Raw genomic sequence first — 19,104 nt, 5'->3', positions numbered from 1 at the left:
GATCAGTTTTACTATAGTAGCCCCGCCCCCACGCACGCCCTTTTACTATAGTAGCCCCGCCCCCACGCACTTTTACTATAGTAGCCCCGCCCCCACGCACACCCTTTTACTATAGTAGCCCCGCCCCCACGCCCCCACGCACGCCCTTTTACTATAGTAGCCCCGCCCCCACGCACTTTTACTATAGTAGCCCCGCCCCCACGCACGCCCTTTTACTATAGTAGCCCCGCCCCCACGCACTTTTACTATAGTAGCCCCGCCCCCACGCACTTTTACTATAGTAGCCCCGCCCCCACGCCCCCAGGGAACAGAGGAAACATGTATGTTATGGGCCAAGGAATAGGAAGTGCAAGATGTATAAAAAGAAATACAACAAAACAAAACAAATCAGCAAAACAGCCATTAACAGAACTAATACGACTATTCCACATAATAAAATATGTCAACAGTCTAAACCATTGGTGGAGATTCCTGCGGAGACTGTTGAGTTAAATACAAGTGACAACAAGTCTAATCACTCAACAACAGCGCTCCAGAGTCCAGGAGAGAGTGGCGCTCTGTGATAGAAGAGCAGAGGAAGCGGCATCCTGCAAAGAAGTAGTCAGTGAGAAACACACACACACACACACACACATATCACACACACATCAGAGAGCACGTGTCTGTGAAACAGAACCATCCCACAACCACACACACATCTAATCTTGCCTCTCCTACACACACACACACACACACACACACACACACTTCCATCTTCACCACATTAAACACAGTAGAGAGACGATTCCAAAAGGTGCTTTATTCAAACAAATGTAGCTCATTCATACAGCATCATACTGTCTTGTGATTTCTCTGCTCTAGAGCGGGTCTGCAACTGCAGAGGCCAGGAGGCGGAGCTGGACAAGCACCTGGACCCTCAGGTGAGGTGGAGCACCTGGACGCTCAGGTGAGGTGAAGCACCTGGGCGCTCAGGTGAGGTGAAGCACCTGGGCGCTCAGGTGAGGTGAAGCACCTGGGCGCTCAGGTGAGGTGAAGCACCTGGGCGCTCAGGTGAAGTGGATCTGTCATGTGTCATATCAATTCTCAGGCTCATTTGCCTTTTAGAAAAACAAACATACATCCAAAGAAAGAAACAAACAAACAAGATACTGTGAAGGTCGCTGCTTAAAGCCAGTCCGCCTCGAAGTCCTCAGTCCAGTCCCACCGCCCATACATCCACTGGCAGTTCTACGTTTTTTTAAAATTTTTTATTATTATTTATTATTATTATTATTACACAATTTCACTCAAGTTACTTGTGGTATTTGTTTTTGTTTGTTTTGTAACTCTGGTGTCACAAATGTCATGCTAAATGTCAAGCAAACATAAACAAACATAAACAAGCTGAAGTCAATCCCAGAATTCAGTCTGAACTAGCGATCAGAGAGCAGGATTGCAGTCTGAACTAGAGATCAGAGAGCAGGACTGCAGTCTGAACTAGAGATCAGAGAGCAGGACTGCAGTCTGAACTAGAGATCAGAGAGCAGGACTGCAGTCTGAACTAGAGATCAGAGAGCAGGATTGCAGTCTGAGACCAAAAGCAGAAGAGAAAAGTCCTGGGACAGAGTTGGTTTTGATCTGGAGACTGCACACACGTCCAGGTCATGATCAAGGGGAGAAGGCACTCTGCTTCCCAAACAAGATTCCATCAAATGTTTCAAGATTATGTTCTCATATTTTCAACCCAGGCATGAAGATGATTTGGAAATAAAAAAACAAAACAAAAAATTAATCACAGTAATGTCATCTGTGAAACATAATTTGGCTAAGAAATCAAAATAAATAAAAGTTATTGCACTGGCAAGTTACCTTTACACATTTGACACCATAATACCGCGAAGGTTAGCACCAAAGACAAGGGCACTAGCCTGCATGCCTGCCTGCCTACACACACACACACACACACACACACACACAAACACACACACTTACATCCCCTGAAACAGACACACAGATATATAAACGAGTTTGTTCTGGTACACGTAGAAACGCAAGACAAAAAGGCACAAACAAAAGTGGTGATCAATTCTAGCACAGTTCACAGATCCCGTCGGAGGAGAGTAAGTCTGCCTGTGGTCCAGACTAACAATGTAAACGACTTCTTCCAACACGAGAAGTGCAAACACAACATGACCATTGCATACCAGAGCTGACTGACAGATCAGCACTTCAACAGTTTATGCGTTCAGTTATCAAGTGTACGAGGGGCTTCCTCCAGATTCTCTTGGTATGGGAAACATAATGGGAATGTCTATGACTAAACATGTTCCTTTTTAAATAGCCCAACACCACCACAAACAAACAAAAACAACAACCAAACAAGCTAAACTCCTGTGTCCTGCTAATGTCCTTTCTTCCGTCGCTAGTGGCCACAGCACATGCTCTTAAGACAGAGTGCCAGAGGCCACCATTACGGAGCCTCAGAGGGGACACAATGGCAACTCTGATCCAAAGGGACCGGTCTGGCATCAGGACAAAGCACGCAGTAAGGTGCTTACAGGAGCCCTCCAGCATTCCTCAGGCCCAGGGCTTTCACTTGATAATGAAGAGGGTTGTGTGGCGACTGTGCTCTGAAAGGCAGAGTGGAGCTCGGAATGTCTCTCCGGGTAGGGAGAGTGAAGGCTCACGGACAGAGAATCTGTGGACCAAAAAAAAAAAAGCCTTCTGAAAGTCTACGAGCACAAAAAACAAAAACAAAGAAGCGAGAAACACAAAAACTCTTCTGTGCAGGTGACCAAGAAAAGAAAACAGACACACACACATACATTCTAGCCAGTAATAGATTCAGATCCTCAGCGCTGAGGTCTCTAGACTAAACACCACGTCTGCACATGCTCCGTTACATCCCTAGAAGAGCTGAGTGAAGGAAACACGTCCATGTCTAAACGTCTCTTAGTGAAGGCAGACCTAGAGAAACTGAACAAAAAAAGTGCAATAGCTTCACTCCAAAAGGTGGCTTCTATGTTGTGTGATCATTTAGTGACGGCTGTCCGACTCCTCTGATGCAGTCAGACATACCATTCGCGCCGTGAGATCATGGAGCCGTCCGTGTGCGACACATACTCGTTGTCGTAGACCTCGTCAGGGAAATACGAGGTTCCGTTGGTCACCATCGACGGAGGAGGGTACCTACGAGGCCCGGGGTGATGGTGGTTCCGCTGGTCGTCATGGTAGTTCTGATAGTGGCCAGGGTGATGGTGGTTATGGTGATTGTAATGGTTCTGGTAGTTGTGGTGATCAGGGTAGTCATGGCGATCCCCGGTCAACTCTGCCCTCAGCGCCCTGCTGCTTCGGCCATTGGGGGCACGCTCTCTATCGTAGTCGCCCCACTCCTCCCGGTCCTTGTCCCGGCAAACGAAACCGCCGCTGCGGTCACCTCTGTCGCAGACGTCCCTGGAGGACTTGACGTCCAGGCCGCCGTTCCCGGCCACGGCGCCGTAGAGCTGGCGCAGCTCGTGGGCAGGAGGAGGGGCCTTCTGCATGTCCGAGGGCCCCAGGCCCTGCTTGGTGTAGTAGTCTCCGCGGAAGGTGCTGCGCTGCCTCTGATAGTAGAGCCCGGCCAGCACCAGCAGCAGCAGCAGGAAGAGCGCACCTCCGACCGCTCCACCCACCATGCTGCCCAGGCTGCCCGGCCGCAGCGGTGCCAGGGTCGGGGACGTAAAGACCGCCCGCTGCCGGTTACCGGGCGCGGTAGTGTGGTTGCTGGACTTTAGGACGGGAACATAGATGGTGGGGAACATGGTGGTCGTGGGGGGATCTAATGGAGAAGAGGAGGAAGGAAGCAGGGATGGAGAGAGGGAGGGAGGGAGGGAGGGACAAAGAGAGGGGAAGAAAGCAGGGATGGACAAACAGACAGAAAAGTAGAGAATGTCAATGACAGCTACGGCACATTGCTAAGAGGGAACTAGTTTTACATGATTGTCAAAAGCAGCTAAGTCCAGTTCTAGCCAGGTTCACATCCATCCATCATTCCATACATAGAGTACACACACACACACACACACACAAAAAAAACAGAAAGGAACAACTGTTAACAAACTAACATATTAAACTAATGAGGGTTAGTGGTTTGCTTTACAACTACAAAAACACCCAAATGAGCTGATGGAGCTGATGAACAGGGTTGACGTATAGAGTATGGGGTGATGGAGCTGATGAACAGGGTTGACGTATAGAATATGGGGTGATGGAGCTGATGGACAGGGTTGATTTGCAGAGTAGACATACAGGACTGGATGGGGAAAAAGAGACGATGGGAAATGGACAAACATCATGTGCTAACACACAGCAAATGAATAATGAATGACATCGGAAAACATTACAAAACATAACCAGATGGAAATAGTTCCCCAAAACATATGCCATTATTCACACAACACAGCCCGCTGAGAAGCCTGAAACAAGTTCTATATATAAAAAAAAGGAAAAACCCTCCTGATAATTAAAGCAGTGTTGCTAATGACAAGCCTCTCTTTCACAAAAACATGCCAAAGTATTCCTTGGAGCGTCGCGCCAGCTGCTAGTTATTTAGAAGTCAAGATGTGTTGTGATATTCAGATCTGTCCTGGGGTTTTCCTGGGCCGTTTTGCACTGTCTGCTGTGTGGTTGTGGTTGGGAAGGGGTGGAGGGAGGTGATGTCAGAGGTGGGGGTTCATTTGAAGGCGGAGGCGTACGTGGAAGACACAACCCAGCAGGTCATGTCAGGACCTTCAGACAGTCACAGACCAACTGAATCAGACAGCTTTTTAGGGAGACTATTTCAGAGGTGTGTGAGTGCAAGAGAATATGAGAGAGTATGCAAATACACACTTGTGTAAGTATATACCTGTGCATATATTCGAGTGAGTGAGTATGTATGTGAGTGTGTGTGAGTGAGTATGTATGTGAGTATGTATGTGAGTGTGTGTGAGTGAGTGTGTGAGTGAGTGTGTATGTGAGTGTGTGTGAGTGAGTGTGTGAGTGAGTATGTGTGTATGTGAGTGAGTATGTGTGTATGTGAGTGAGTATGTGTGTATGTGAGTGAGTATGTGTGTATGTGAGTGAGTATGTGAGTGAGTATGTGTGTATGTATGTGCGCATGTATGTATGTGCGCATGTATGTATGTGCGCATGTATGTATGTATGTGCGCATGTATGTATGTGCGCATGTATGTATGTGCGCATGCATGTATGTGCGCATGCATGTATGTGCGCATGCATGTATGTGCGCATGCATGTATGTATGTATGTATGTATGTATGTATGTATGTATGTATGTATGTGTGTGTATGTATGTATGTGTGTGTGAATGTGTGTATGTGTGTGTGTGAATGTGTGTGTGTGTATGTGTGTGTGTGAATGTGTATGTATGTATGTATGTATGTATGTATGTGAGTGTGTGTGTATGTATGTATGTATGTATGTATGTATGTATGTATGTGTGAATGTGTGTATGTGTGTGTGTGAATGTGTGTATGTCTGTGTGTGTATGTGTGTGTGTGTATGTGTGTGTGTGTGAATGTGTGTGTGTGTGTGTGTGTGAATGTGTGTGTGTGTGAATGTGTGTGTGTGAATATGTGTGTGTGTGTATATGTGTGAGCGAATGTGTGTGTGTGTGTGTGTATGTATGTACTGTATGTGTGTGCGCGCGTATGTATGTATGTATTGTATGTGTGTGTGTGTGTGTGTGTATGTGTGAGTATGTATGTATGTATGTATGTATGTATGTATGTATTGTATGTGTGTGTGTGTATGTGTGAGTATGTATGTATGTATGTACTGTATGTGTGTGCGCGCGTGTGTATGTGTGTATGTGTGTATGTGTGTATGTATTGTGTGTGTGTGTGTGTGTGTGTGTGTGTGTGTGTGTGTGTGTGTATGTATGTATGTATTGTGTGTGTGTGAATGTGTGTATGTCTGTGTGTGTATGTGTGAATGTGTGTGTGTGTGTGTGTGTGTATGTGTGTGTATGTATGTACTGTATGTGTGTGCGCGCGTATGTATGTATGTATTGTATGTGTGTGTGTGTATGTGTATGTGTGTGTATGTATGTATGTATGTATGTATGTATGTATGTATGTATGTATGTGAATGTGTGTGTGTGTGTGAATGTGTGTGTGTGAATATGTGTGTGAGCGAATGTGTGTGTGTGTGTGTGTGTGTGTATGTATGTACTGTATGTGTGTGCGCGCGTGTGTATGTACTGTATGTGTGTGCGCGCGTGTGTATGGTATGTATGTATGTATGTATGTATGTATGTATGTATGTATTGTGTGTGTGTGAATGTGTGTATGTCTGTGTGTGTATGTGTGTGTGTGTATGTGTGTGAATGTGTGTGTGTGAATGTGTGTGTGAATGTGTGTGTGTGAATATGTGTGTGTGTGAATATGTGTGTGTGTGTATATGTGTGAGCGAATGTGTGTGTGTGTGTGTGTGTGTGTGTGTATGTATGTACTGTATGTGTGTGCGCGCGTATGTATGTTTTGTATGTATGTATGTATGTATGTATGTGTGTGTGTGTGTGTGTGTGTGTGTGTTTGTATGTATTGTATGTGTATGTATTGTGTATGTATGTACGTATGTATGTGTGTGTGTATGTATGTATGTATGTATGTATGTATGTATGTGCGTGTGAGTATGAGTGTGTGTGTATGTATGTATGTATAGGTTGTATGTATGTATGTATGTATGTGTGTGCGTGCGTGAGTGTGTATGTATGTATGTGTGTGTGAGTGTATGTGTGTGCGTGTAAGTGTGTATGTATGTATGTATGTATGTGTGTGCGTGAGTGTGTATGTATGTATGTGTGTGTGAGTGTATGTGTGTGCGTGTAAGTGTGTATGTATGTATGTATGTGAGTGTGTATGTATGTGTGTGTGAGTGTATGTGTGTGCGTGTAAGTGTATATGTATGTATGTATGTATGTATGTATGTATGTATGTATGTATGTATGTATGTATGTATGTATGTATGTATGTATGTATGTATGTGTGTGCATGTGAGAGTGTGTATGCATGCATGCATGTATGTATGTATGTATGTATGTATGTATGTGTGTGTGAGCGTGTAAGTGTATATGTATGTATGTATGTATGTATGTATGTGAGTATGTGTGTGCATGTGAGAGTGTGTATGCATGCATGCATGTATGTATGTATGTATGTATGTATGTATGTATGTGTGTGTGAGCGTGTAAGTGTATATGTATGTATGTATGTATGTATGTATGTATGTATGTATGTGAGTATGTGTGTGCATGTGAGAGTGTGTATGCATGCATGTATGTATGTATGTATGTATGTATGTATGTATGTATGTATGTATGTATGTATGTGAGTATGTGTGTGCATGTGAGAGTGTGTATGCATGCATGTATGTATGTATGTATGTATGTATGTATGTATGTATGTATGTATGTATGTGAGTATGTGTGTGCATGTGAGAGTGTGTATGCATGCATGTATGTATGTATGTATGTATGTATGTATGTATGTATGTATGTATGTGAGTATGTGTGTGCATGTGAGAGTGTGTATGCATGCATGTATGTATGTATGTATGTATGTATGTATGTATGTATGTATGTATCTATGTGAGTGTATATGTGTATGTATGTATGTATGTATGTATGTGAGTATGTGTGTGGATGTGAGAGTGTGTATGTATGTATGTATGTATGTATGTATGTATGTATGTATGTATCTATGTGAGTGTATATGTGTTAGTAGCACGGTGTACCAATACTAGAACGGTATCACAAAGCCTTCACGCAAAAAAAACGATACGATTTCCGAGGTTTTTAGAATCGATACTTTATTAAAATAATAACGTTCTGTGTCCATGTGGACTGCTCCCACTCTCCATGCTCGCGTCAAGGCAAGTGGGCGTGTCAAGCAGGCAGCTCTGAGTGAGTGAGTGCGCAGTCAACGTCAACACAAGTTGCCGACAGTCCTCGGCTTGTGGATAATACAAAAGGTCGAAGTGAAATCTGGAACTATTTCGTATACATCACGGATAGTAAAGGCAAGCCAACAGGTACACAGTGGCCCGTTTGTAAAATATGTTTCAAAGTCATTCAAAAGCAAGTAGGCTAGGCATAGAACTTGGCTAAGCACATCGCAGACATAACCCAACATTTTCAAAGAGTTCAAAGAACAACAGGTTAACGAATAGGCTATAGAAAACACTACTACATGATTAGTGCCAAGTTCATCTCTTCAGTTTTAGTCTAGGCTTATAGCCTAAGTGAAACGAGTGTAGTTTTCTGGGATAAAGCAAACCTTCCTTCATCTTCATCCTTCATAGTGTGCTAACGTGTTGAAAGTGCAATGTTCACACTAGTATAACATTACCACGTGCAAATGATCTGTTTAATATTCGGTCAGTACTACTGGTAATGTTTGTGATGGCATGTAGACTGCAATTTGTAAGAAATAGACGTAATGTAGGAATGCACAAAAATATATTGCAACAGGTAATGGTGTAGGCCTATCTGACCTGAGTGGTTGAAATGTTGTACTTGTACACTGGGAGCAAAGAAGACCATTTTCACTTTTTTCCCTTTGCAACTGTCAAAGAAATCTCATAAAATACGAGAAGGCATAGAGTAGCCTATATCAGATGGCATAAAGATTAGGCCCTTCTGCATACAGCATTCAGTGATTTGCATGCAGTAATTTCTGACCTTGATCTAGCCTACTTAGACTATATAAAAGGTACTTTATTGCCAAAACGCAACACAATGTAAATGAACTATAACAAACAATTAAGGACTTAATCACACACAAACTACTATCTTACTGACTATAAAAATCATAATTATGTAGGAAGTTTAAAAGTTTAGAACCAAGAATTGACCTGCACACTACAAAAGTGCACCAAAATCAACACAAATGACTCAATACACTTGGAGAAGGTATGTGTCCTTTCTTTTCCAGATATTGTAGGATTTCGCCGTGGTATCGTTTCAGTATTGAGTATCAATATATTTATGACAGGTATTGTATCAAAGTCATAATCCATAAGCCAGACGTGTGCATTTGTGTGTGGTCAACGCTCATGGTTTTCACTCGATCGCACACACACACGCACACACACACGCACGCACACACACGCACGCACCTCCTAGCTCTGTGGGTGGCGGCTGCCTTAATGAAAGCATATGCTCACATGCTTTCCCCCAATTTATCAGCAAACGATTCATCTCAGGCCAAACACACTGTCTGAACGAGGGAGCGAGGGAGAGAGCAAGAGAGAGAGAGAGAGAGAGCGAGTGCGTGCGTGCAAACAGACAGAGGAGGAGGCGTGGGGTGGGGGTTAGAGAGGAGCGATCGACTGAAGGTCACAGACATGCCTTCTCTCCCTCCCTCCCTCCCTCCCTCTCCCAGTTACTCTCCTTCAGTATCACCATCACCCCATCACTCTGTGTCTCACTACACATGAGAGCAGGGGGGGGGGGGGGGTTGTACTGACTCTGCAGTGTGTGTGTGTGTGTGTGTGTGTGTGTGTGTTTGCGCATGTATGCTTGTGTCCTTGCTCCCACAGGCACAAATCAGCTACACAGGTGACCTCAAAGCTGAGCAGGTGTAATTGGTAAGTGTGTGTGTGTGTGTGTGTGTGTATGTGTGTATATATCTGTGTGTGAGTTTAACATGCAGGGCAGATGACAGCATACATTATAAGAGAGGAACAACATGATTTCAGTCACTCACAATTTACATTCCTTAACACACACCCACCCACACAGTTCACCATGCTACGATGCTTCTCTCCAATGCACAGGAAGAGAGTGGGAATGGAAATGTGACATTAAGCAAACACACCACACACACAGGATGCAAGCATGCAGGAAACACACACACACCAAACTTTTCTCTCAGGGGGTGGTGGGACACAAACGCAGAAATAAATAATGAATGGTCGTGGAAGAGAGGCAGTGAATGTTTCATGAATCTAGGACATCATCATCTCCCAGTCAAGGTTGCTCCTCCTCCTCCCTACTCCATCGCACGCACAACCCCCCCCTCATCCTCTCATTGCTGCGTTAGAGGCAAAAGAACACAAAAGCATCCATGCACACATGCATACACACTAGGGCTGTCACTTTACGTTCGAAAATCGATTGCACAATCTATTGGACCAAACAACACAAGTTTCGAAAACTACAACAGGGGATCGATTTTAACCAAATATGTACACTATTAATTTTAAACAAATTAAACACAAACAAGAATATAAGAATATAAAAGAATTCCGAAGTGCAGTAAGCATTGCGAAAGCTAAAAAGAAAATTCCCACCAATTTTACGCACCGGAAACAGCCGTTTCAATCAGCTGCTGTGCTGCTAGTGTTTTGCCAAAAAATGGAGGACAACGCGATCAACCTGTGCAACACGAAAGAGACGAGTGATAGGCCCTAATAACTTGAGGAGTTCGATGTGGAAGTACTCCGGATTTTTGGTATATCAAACTATGGAGAAGAACAAAGCGGTAGGCTACGCAAAGTGTGCAATTGAGTTCTATGTAGGCGAAATTTGTTTGAGATTTCTAATCGTAAACACAGCTACGTTGAAGCCTGCAGTAATGTTTGTCACTGATGTAATGGCAGTATACTCGGCTTATTGTTTTTCGAGAATGTAGCACTCCTGTTTGTCATTGTGCACGAAACTTCACGCCAATAAATCAGAAATATTGCTGGCTTGCGTCTACAAGCGCCCTTTTTACGTTCGTCCTAATGCCCGTTACTTTTTTGTGGATTGGCCTATATTTGGCGTTGAAAATGGAAATGTCTTTAGACATGAAAAATCTATTTTACAATCGATTCAATGAACACTTATGTCTCAAAAATTGAACTAGCCTAGAAATCTAGACGCACCCTAGCGGCGGCAAATTAATTTGCTCAGCCTGTACGTCTAGTATCAAACCATAGGGATTTCTATTGGCTGACGCCATGGACGTCATCCAATCACAGCGCTCTATTTTGTTAGAGAGTCTTAAGGCGGGCTTAACAGGATAACGACAGTCCTGCGACGGTGAACAACAAGGAAGGTGGCTATGGCGAACGAAGAGCGGTTGTTTGAATCGGCGTTGGCGTCAAACTTTGGAGGAGTTGGACTTTTTTTTTTTTTTGAAAATTGAGCAACACAATGCACTAAAAGTCATTCCTTTGCCGTTTTGCCGACCGGATATGGATATGGTCGTAGCGCTGGCCTATTCGCCTTATTCACCCGGCGGCCATTACGAGTCTGAGGGGTACACTTGTCATTACACCTCAGTCCAGCAGATGGTGGTGGTAATGCACTCCGTTTGCAAACTGCTAAAAAACAATTCACTGAAGAAGAACAGGCCAGTGAACCCTTCTTCTTTAATCGGTGAGCTTTTTTCAGCAGTTTGCAAACAGAGTGCATTACCACCACCATCTGCTGGACTGAGGTGTAATGGCAAGTGTACCCTTTAGCCTCATTCTGGCCGCCGGGTGAATTAAGGCGAATTGCATGCCTAGGCAGTTTGAAAGACAATTCTCTGCCCGCCCCTTGGATTAAGCGAGGTGAATTCCAGACTATACATTTCAATGATATAGGATGGCCCGCCAGGCTAAAATCGAACAGGATTTTTTCACAAAAGTGACAGCCCTAAAGCACATCCCTCCCTCCTAAAGGACATCCCTCCCTCCTAAAGGACATCCCTCTCTCCTAAAGGACATCCCTCCTGTCCACTCCACTCATCAGCCTTACTGCGCCGCCCGGTGATGCTGAATAATACGCCATGAAAACTATACACGCAGCTGGGGCCTATACGGCAGCACAGCAGGCGTTTACACCAGACCCCGGCTGAAGCATTAACAGCTCATATAATGATATAGATATGTCAATCTTACCATGGGGTTTACTACAAAGCAAGATTAGCAGCATGTTGAGCCTGAAGCCAGACATGCGTTTGACAGACAATATTTTCAACTTGCAACTTACAACTGCTTGCTTCAAACTTAAAAAAATATATAAGAGTTGTATGTAGTACATCTGTTTTGTGGGGTGGTATAATCAGGGCCGCTGGGATGAATGTGGGCAAACTCAGGGCCACTGGGATGAATATGTGGGCAAACTCAGTTGAGGAGAACTGTGTGTGCAAGAACCACGGTGAAATGAGAAGAATATAAAGAATATAAATACGATGGATGCAGACACACACACCATTACACAGATAGATACTCCACATCAAAGTTGTACTTTAAGCTAAAAAATTAAAGAGGCCTAATACTGTCATAAAACTGTACTGAGTGTGTGTAATGTGGTGTAATCACATAACTAGCAGACCTGGGGAGTGTGAAGGATGTGGTGTAATCGCAAAACTAGCAGACCTGGGGAGTGTGTGTGTGTGATGTGGTGTAATCGCATAACTAGCAGACCTGGGGAGTGTGAAGGATGTGGTGTAATCGCAAAACTAGCAGACCTGGGGAGTGTGAAGGATGTGGTGTAATCGCATAACTAGCAGACCTGGGGAGTGTGTGTGTGTGATGGTGTAATCGCAAAACTAGCAGACCTGGGGAGTGTGTGTGTGTGATGTGGTGTAATCGCATAACTAGCAGACCTGGGGAGTGTGTGTGTGTGATGTGGTGTAATCGCATAACTAGCAGACCTGGGGAGTGTGTGTGTGTGATGTGGTGTAATCGCATAACTAGCAGACCTGGGGAGTGTGAAGGATGTGGTGTAATCGCATAACTAGCAGACCTGGGGAGTGTGAAGGATGTGGTGTAATCGCATAACTAGCAGACCTGGGGAGTGTGAAGGATGTGGCGTTCTTTGTGTCACTCACCGTGGACGCGGATGCGGAGGTCTCGGCTGCGGAACCCGATGTTGTTCCCCACCTCGCAGCGGTACACGCCTGAGTCGTTGCGCTGCAGTGGTCGGCGGAACACCAGTGAGTCGTTGACCATCTCCACACCCTCGGGCATCTCCCCGTCCAGCCTGAGCAGCACACGAACACACACACACACACACACACACACACACACACACACACACACACACACACACACCAGCAGCACATGAACACAGCATCAGCATACGAACACACACACACACACACACACACACACACACCAGCAGCAACAACATCAGCACACGAACACAACATCAGCATACGAACACACACACACACACACACACACCAGCAGCAACAACATCAGCACATGAACACAACATCAGCATATGAACACACACACACACACACACACCAGCAGCAACATCAGCATACGAACACACACACACACACACACACACACACACACACCAGCAGCAACAACATCAGCACATGAACACATCAGCATACGAACACACACACACACCAGCAGCAACATCAGCATACGAACACACACACACACACACACACACACACCAGCAGCAACATCAGCATACGAACACACACACACACACACACACACACACCAGCAGCACACGAACACAACATCAGCATACGAACACACACACACACACACACACACACCAGCAGCAGCAACATCAGCACATGAACACAGCATCAGCATACGAACACACACACACACACACACACACACCAGCAGCAGCAACATCAGCATACGAACACACACACACACACACACACACACACCAGCAGCAACAACATCAGCACATGAACACAGCATCAGCACACGAACACACACACCAGCAGCAACATCAGCATACAAACACACACACACCAGCAGCAACATCAGCACATGAACACACACACACACACACACCAGCAGCAACATCAGCATACGAACACACACACCAGCAGCAACATCAGCACATGAACACAACATCAGCACACGAACACACACACACACACCAGCAGCAACATCAGCACATGAACACACGAACACACACACACAGCATCAGCACACAAACACACATACACCAGCAGCAGCATCAGTACACGAACACAGCACACAAACACAGCAACAGCACACGAACACACACACAGCATCAGCATCAGCACACAAACACACACACACACCAGCAGCACACAAACACAGCAACAGCACATGAACACACACACACACACAGCAACAGCATCAGCACACACACACCAGCAGCAGCAGCAGCAGCAGCAGCAGCAAACACACACACAGCAGCAGTAACAGCAGCAGCAGGCTACTTTAGTCCATCCACCCACATATATATCATGCCTTTAACCCCCCCCCCCCAGGCCTTTTCTCACCTGACCCATCTGAAGTGGTGTGCAGGGGGATTGGCTTTAGCCTGGCAGGTCAGCTGGAGGTTTTCTCTGCCCACAAACCAGTCTCCATCGTATCCCAGAACCATGATGTCCGGGGCAACTAAATGTAAACAAACACAGGGTCAAGCTGGAGACAAACCTCAATCACACCCCACAACCATGACGTCAGGGACACTACACACTTGAGACAAACTAGAAAGACAAACACGGAAAAGGGTGACCAGCTCAGCAGAGGTTAGTGGAGACGCCTCCAAAGGCACCTGGAGTCTCTGGAATGTGGGAGTATTTTGTGAAGACTTGGCGGGCTAGTTTAGCAGCGTTGCCCAAGCATGACAGCTACACAAACTTGGCTAGTTTAACAGCATCCCCTAAGCATGATAGCTACACAAACCTGGCTAGTTTAACAGTGTTAGCATTCTCTAAGTATGACAGCTACACAAACTTAACTAGTTTAACAGCGTTCCCTAACTTGGCTAGTTTAACAGCGTTAGCGCTCCCTAAGCGTAACACAGCGTTCCCTAAGTATTTAGCATTCCCTAAGCATGACAGCTACACAAATTTGGCTAGTTTAACAGCGTTCCCTAACTTGGCTAGTTTAACAGCGTTAGCACTCCCTAAGCGTGACACAACGTTCCCTAAGTATTTAGCATTCCCTAAGCATGACAGCTACACAAACTTGGTTAGTTGAACAGCGTTCCCTAACTTGGCTAGTTTAACAGCGTTAGCGTTCCCTAAATTGGCTAGTTTAACAGCGTGAGCGTTCCCACACACACACACAAATTTATACACGCACACACACAGATTCATACACACACCCCCCCCCCCCCTGTGCAGCTGACCTCCCAGTCACCCGTCTCTGCAGGGCCACTGCTTCCTGTAAAAGTGAGGGGACCCCATGAATAATTCACTCACACACACACACACACACACCATGCCAACCAGAGAGGAGGGGAGGGGAGGGGAGGGGGAGAGAGGACAGGGAAGAGGAGGATAGAGGAGATGCAAGGAAAGGAAAAAAGATAAGAGGAAATGAAAGAAGAGAAGAGGGGAGGAGAGGAAGTGGAAGAGAGGGAGGAGAGGAGGAAGAGAGGGAGGAGAGGAGGAAGAGAGGGAGGGGAGGAGAAGAGGAAGTGAAGAGGGGAAAAGAGGTGAAGTGCAAAAGAAAACAGGAGGTGAAGAAAGGAGGGAAAGAACAATAGAGGAGAGAAGAGATGAACGAAGAGAGAAGAGGAGAAGAAAAGAGAGGATGATGTGATGAGAGAAGAGGAGAAGAAAAGAGAGGATGATGTGATGAGAGAAGAGGAGAAGAAAAGAGAGGATGATGTGATGAGAGAAGAGGAGAAGAAAAGAGAGGATGACGTGATAAGAGAAGAGATGAACGAAGAGAGGATGATGTGATGAGAGAAGAGGAGAAGAAAAGAGAAGAGATGGAGGAGGAGAGGATGATGTGATGAGAGAAGAGGAGAAGAAAAGAGAGGATGATGTGATGAGAGAAGAGGAGAAGAAAAGAGAGGAGATGGAGGAGGAGAGAAGAGGGGGATAGTGGAGGGGGCAGAGAGGTGAGGTGGCTAAAGCTTCAGGTCACCAGTCAGCACAACACGAGCTCCCAGCTTACAGCATTTCACACACACATACAAACACAGGTTACCCCTCAGCACACAACAAGCTCCCACCTTACAGTGGGTCTCTCTCACAAATGTGCACACACACACACACACACACACACACACACACACACACACAGAGGTCACCCCTCGGCACCGGCACACTCCCAGATGACATAATTTCTCTGCTTGGACACACAAGGAAATGGAGTCACTGGAACATTTCCACATCCACTTCCTGTTTGTTTATTTGTATTTAGCGTTTGTGTGTGTGTGTGTGTGTGTGTGTGTGTGTGTGTGTGTGGAGTGGAGCGGAGCGGCAGAGTTGCGTGCAGCGCCGCTTCTACTGACAGCAGAAAATCTACATTAATATGAAAGACACTCACTCTGAGGACACCATTAAACCACATGAGAGAGAGAGAGAGAGAGAGAGAGAGAGAGAGAGAGAGAGAGAGAGAGAGAGAGATGTTTCCAACGAAGACAGACATACGCGTGAATGCTCACCCACACACACTACACACACTCTAAAACACAGACACACACACAGCTCTCACGCATGGTCATGTCATGTGGGAGACTAGAAATGCAGTCATCCTGTGGGAGGTACAGAATGCAATCTTGTTCTACTGTCTCTAACACAACACAGTTTTGTTTTTAAGAATTGAGAGTTGTACAGGTCTCAGAACAGAACCCATTCTGAGTTGTACAGGTCTCAGAACAGAACCCATTCTGAGTTGTACATGTCTCAGAACAGAACCCATTCTGAATCGCAAAGATCAAAGAACAGAACCCATTTTGAGTTGTACAGGTCTCGGAACAGAACCCATTCTGAATCGCAAAGATCTAAGAACAGAACCCATTCTGAGTTGTACATGTCTCAGAACAGAACCCATTCTGAATCGCAAAGATCTAAGAACAGAACCCATTCTGAATCGCAAAGATCTAAGAACAGAACCCATTCTGAGTTGTACATGTCTCAGAACAGAACCCATTCTGAATCGCAAAGATCTAAGAACAGAACCCATTGTGAGTTGTACAGATCTGAAATTCTCTCAGCTTAATCCTACACCCTCTAGTCATTTCCCTCCAGGATTTCGCGGGGATTTTTTGAGACTGTTGAGACCTAAAATACCTGATTTCGTGGCAACCTTTGTAAAAAACAATCACAACTACTTTTGCATTTTTCACTTCCCACAATTTCTTCGCAACAAACGCCTAAAAACACCGCAACTTCCATCGCAATTTTTTAGAAAGGTTGCCGCGAAATCAGGCAATTTAGGTCGCAACTATTTTTTTTTTTAAATTGAGGGCAACTAAGGTAAGTAAGACCAAAACCACACTGATCTTGATATGATTACTAAAAAGGATAAGTAGAGGCAAAGGTAAATAGTAAGGAGGATTACAAAAAAATCAAAGTAGGCCTACTTTTATTTGTAGCTAAAAGCGCTTTCAGATATAACCTCTGGAGTATATGCGGAGGTTTGTCAAACGGAGGTCCTACCCTTCGGATGATTCAGATATGATGCTAACCTGCGGACCTTATACTGACCTTATATAGACCTATGTGTGAACGACATACACGCACATTACAGAATCTCCGTGTGGTTGTCGAGTGAGGGGTGGGGGCTTGTAGAGTTCACAAGATGCGGGATATGACGCAGAATATATGCGGCCGCTGCCTGTCACAGTTTGTTTTCTTCTTTAGCCTACATAATGCTAAAGAAGAAAAATCTATTGTGCGTAGGCTAATACTTGAAGTAGTCACGTAAGTGCACACTTGAAATTGACCTACAGTATTTGTATGTGTGCTTTGAATAAACACATTTATCCGTTTTCAACGTTATGTAGCAGAATTACTTGGCTATGGAACCCCAAATCTGGTTTGCGTTGGAGAGAGAGAGCATGCATGAACTTTATGGTACCAGCCAATTCAGTAGGCTAACTCAAGACTTCAAGGCCATCATATAAGTTTTTAAGCAACAAACAAAATACTAACATAACAGTGAAGTGGTTCGTTTTTTCATGGTTTATTTTTTCCAAAAGCATCCTCTCCCCATGTGTCTATTGCATTTACGTAAGGAGCTTGACACAAAGTTGGGTTTTTCTATGTTTTCATTTTCTCTAGGCATATTTATGCTCAACAAATATCAGCGAACTTAGCAGTGAGGTCATGAGAAGGCTATCAATGAACAGAAAACCGACCGTTTTGGCTAACAATTTATTAAATACTCCTGTTATTGTTGTCAACGACGTCGCTATAGGCTACTGCCTTTTCAGCGCCTTCTGCTTATGATGATTCAGTCTTTTGAATTTGTTTGGCCTTGCCATGCAGTTGTAGGCTACAACGAGTCTCTTGCCGTTCCGTTCATGTGTTCTATCAAAATGTTGTATGCCCTCATGGACAGTAGCTCTGTGATGTCTGCTTGGTTAAAAAGCGTCAGCCAAATGTAATGTAATGTAATGTAATGTAATGTAATGTCTGCATCTTTCCAGGTCGGAGATTTTCTGGATAGCACTATGCCACTGTATCATAACACTTAAGTCATTTTAGTCAGATCTAACCACATGGACGCACGAAAGAAACGTCACCGACACGCCCTCTCACTAGGTGTGAATTTTAACCGCATGTTCTACGCTTCGTTCAGACACAGCATATTTACATAATGTACAGAAATACTAGGGGGGGAGGAGTAGAACAACCGGCTAAATTCAGACTTCCATATGACTGGTTATGTCGTTCAGATATACGGCCCCACCGTTCAACATCCGCAGAACCTCCGGTCTTACACGTATGTCTGAAAGCGCTTTAAATGAAGAAATGCTTTGGCTGGGGTAATTCACAACGCAGTATAACCTTCTGTAGAACTGTCCAAAAAACACACAGCCACCGCCTAAAAAGATGACATCATGTCATATGTTTCAATAAATTCACATATTTTGTAATTCATATTAAGTTCATATCTTTATAATAATTACAGTCACTGGGGCATAATTGATACCTTTTAATATTAGTACAAGCAAGACAGACTGATGTTTTATCTTCTTCAGAGTTATCCGTAGAATAATGTGCGTCCGCATTAATCCATTGATACGCAAATATCTCGGCCGTTCACCCTTTGTCAAGTCCCGCATGCTGCTGTTACTGTTGCTAGGTCAGATACACAATGACCATGCAGCGTTAAAAACCTGCATTATAAAATTCATAATTCTGATTCTTGGAAATCATAACAAATGCAGTCAACAAATATGAT

General features: G+C 44.7%; 1 protein-coding gene and 1 long non-coding RNA gene across 5 annotated transcripts in view; one reads left to right on the top strand and one right to left on the bottom strand.

Moving 5' to 3' along the window:
* Nucleotides 1–19,104, bottom strand: part of nectin3b (nectin cell adhesion molecule 3b) — a 106,681-nt gene that overhangs the window by 29,462 nt on the left and 58,115 nt on the right. The window contains exons 4-7 of one of the 4 annotated variants that reach the window (XM_042093294.1): nt 14,232–14,349; nt 12,828–12,979; nt 3,058–3,796; nt 636–2,677 (exon numbers count right to left, since the gene is read on the bottom strand). In XM_042093294.1, coding sequence (XP_041949228.1) covers nt 2,677; nt 3,058–3,796; nt 12,828–12,979; nt 14,232–14,349 — 1,010 coding nt within the window. In that variant the 3' untranslated portion in view covers nt 636–2,676. Of the gene's footprint in view, nt 1–635; nt 3,797–12,827; nt 12,980–14,231; nt 14,350–19,104 lie in introns of those variants that run through there. The other 3 variants (XR_006032013.1, XM_042093293.1, XM_042093295.1) reach the window with 3 other exon arrangements.
* On the top strand, nt 1,287–18,723 carry LOC121709706. The gene is made up of 3 exons (XR_006032014.1): nt 1,287–1,297; nt 17,648–17,656; nt 18,656–18,723. It is a non-coding gene; the product is annotated as an uncharacterized LOC121709706 (long non-coding RNA).

The sequence above is a fragment of the Alosa sapidissima genome, chromosome 5 (genome assembly GCF_018492685.1).
Source record: "Alosa sapidissima isolate fAloSap1 chromosome 5, fAloSap1.pri, whole genome shotgun sequence".
Lineage (NCBI taxonomy): Eukaryota > Metazoa > Chordata > Actinopteri > Clupeiformes > Clupeidae > Alosa > Alosa sapidissima.
Note: the sequence above shows the minus strand (reverse complement) of the source record. Positions and strands in the feature narration are given on the sequence as shown.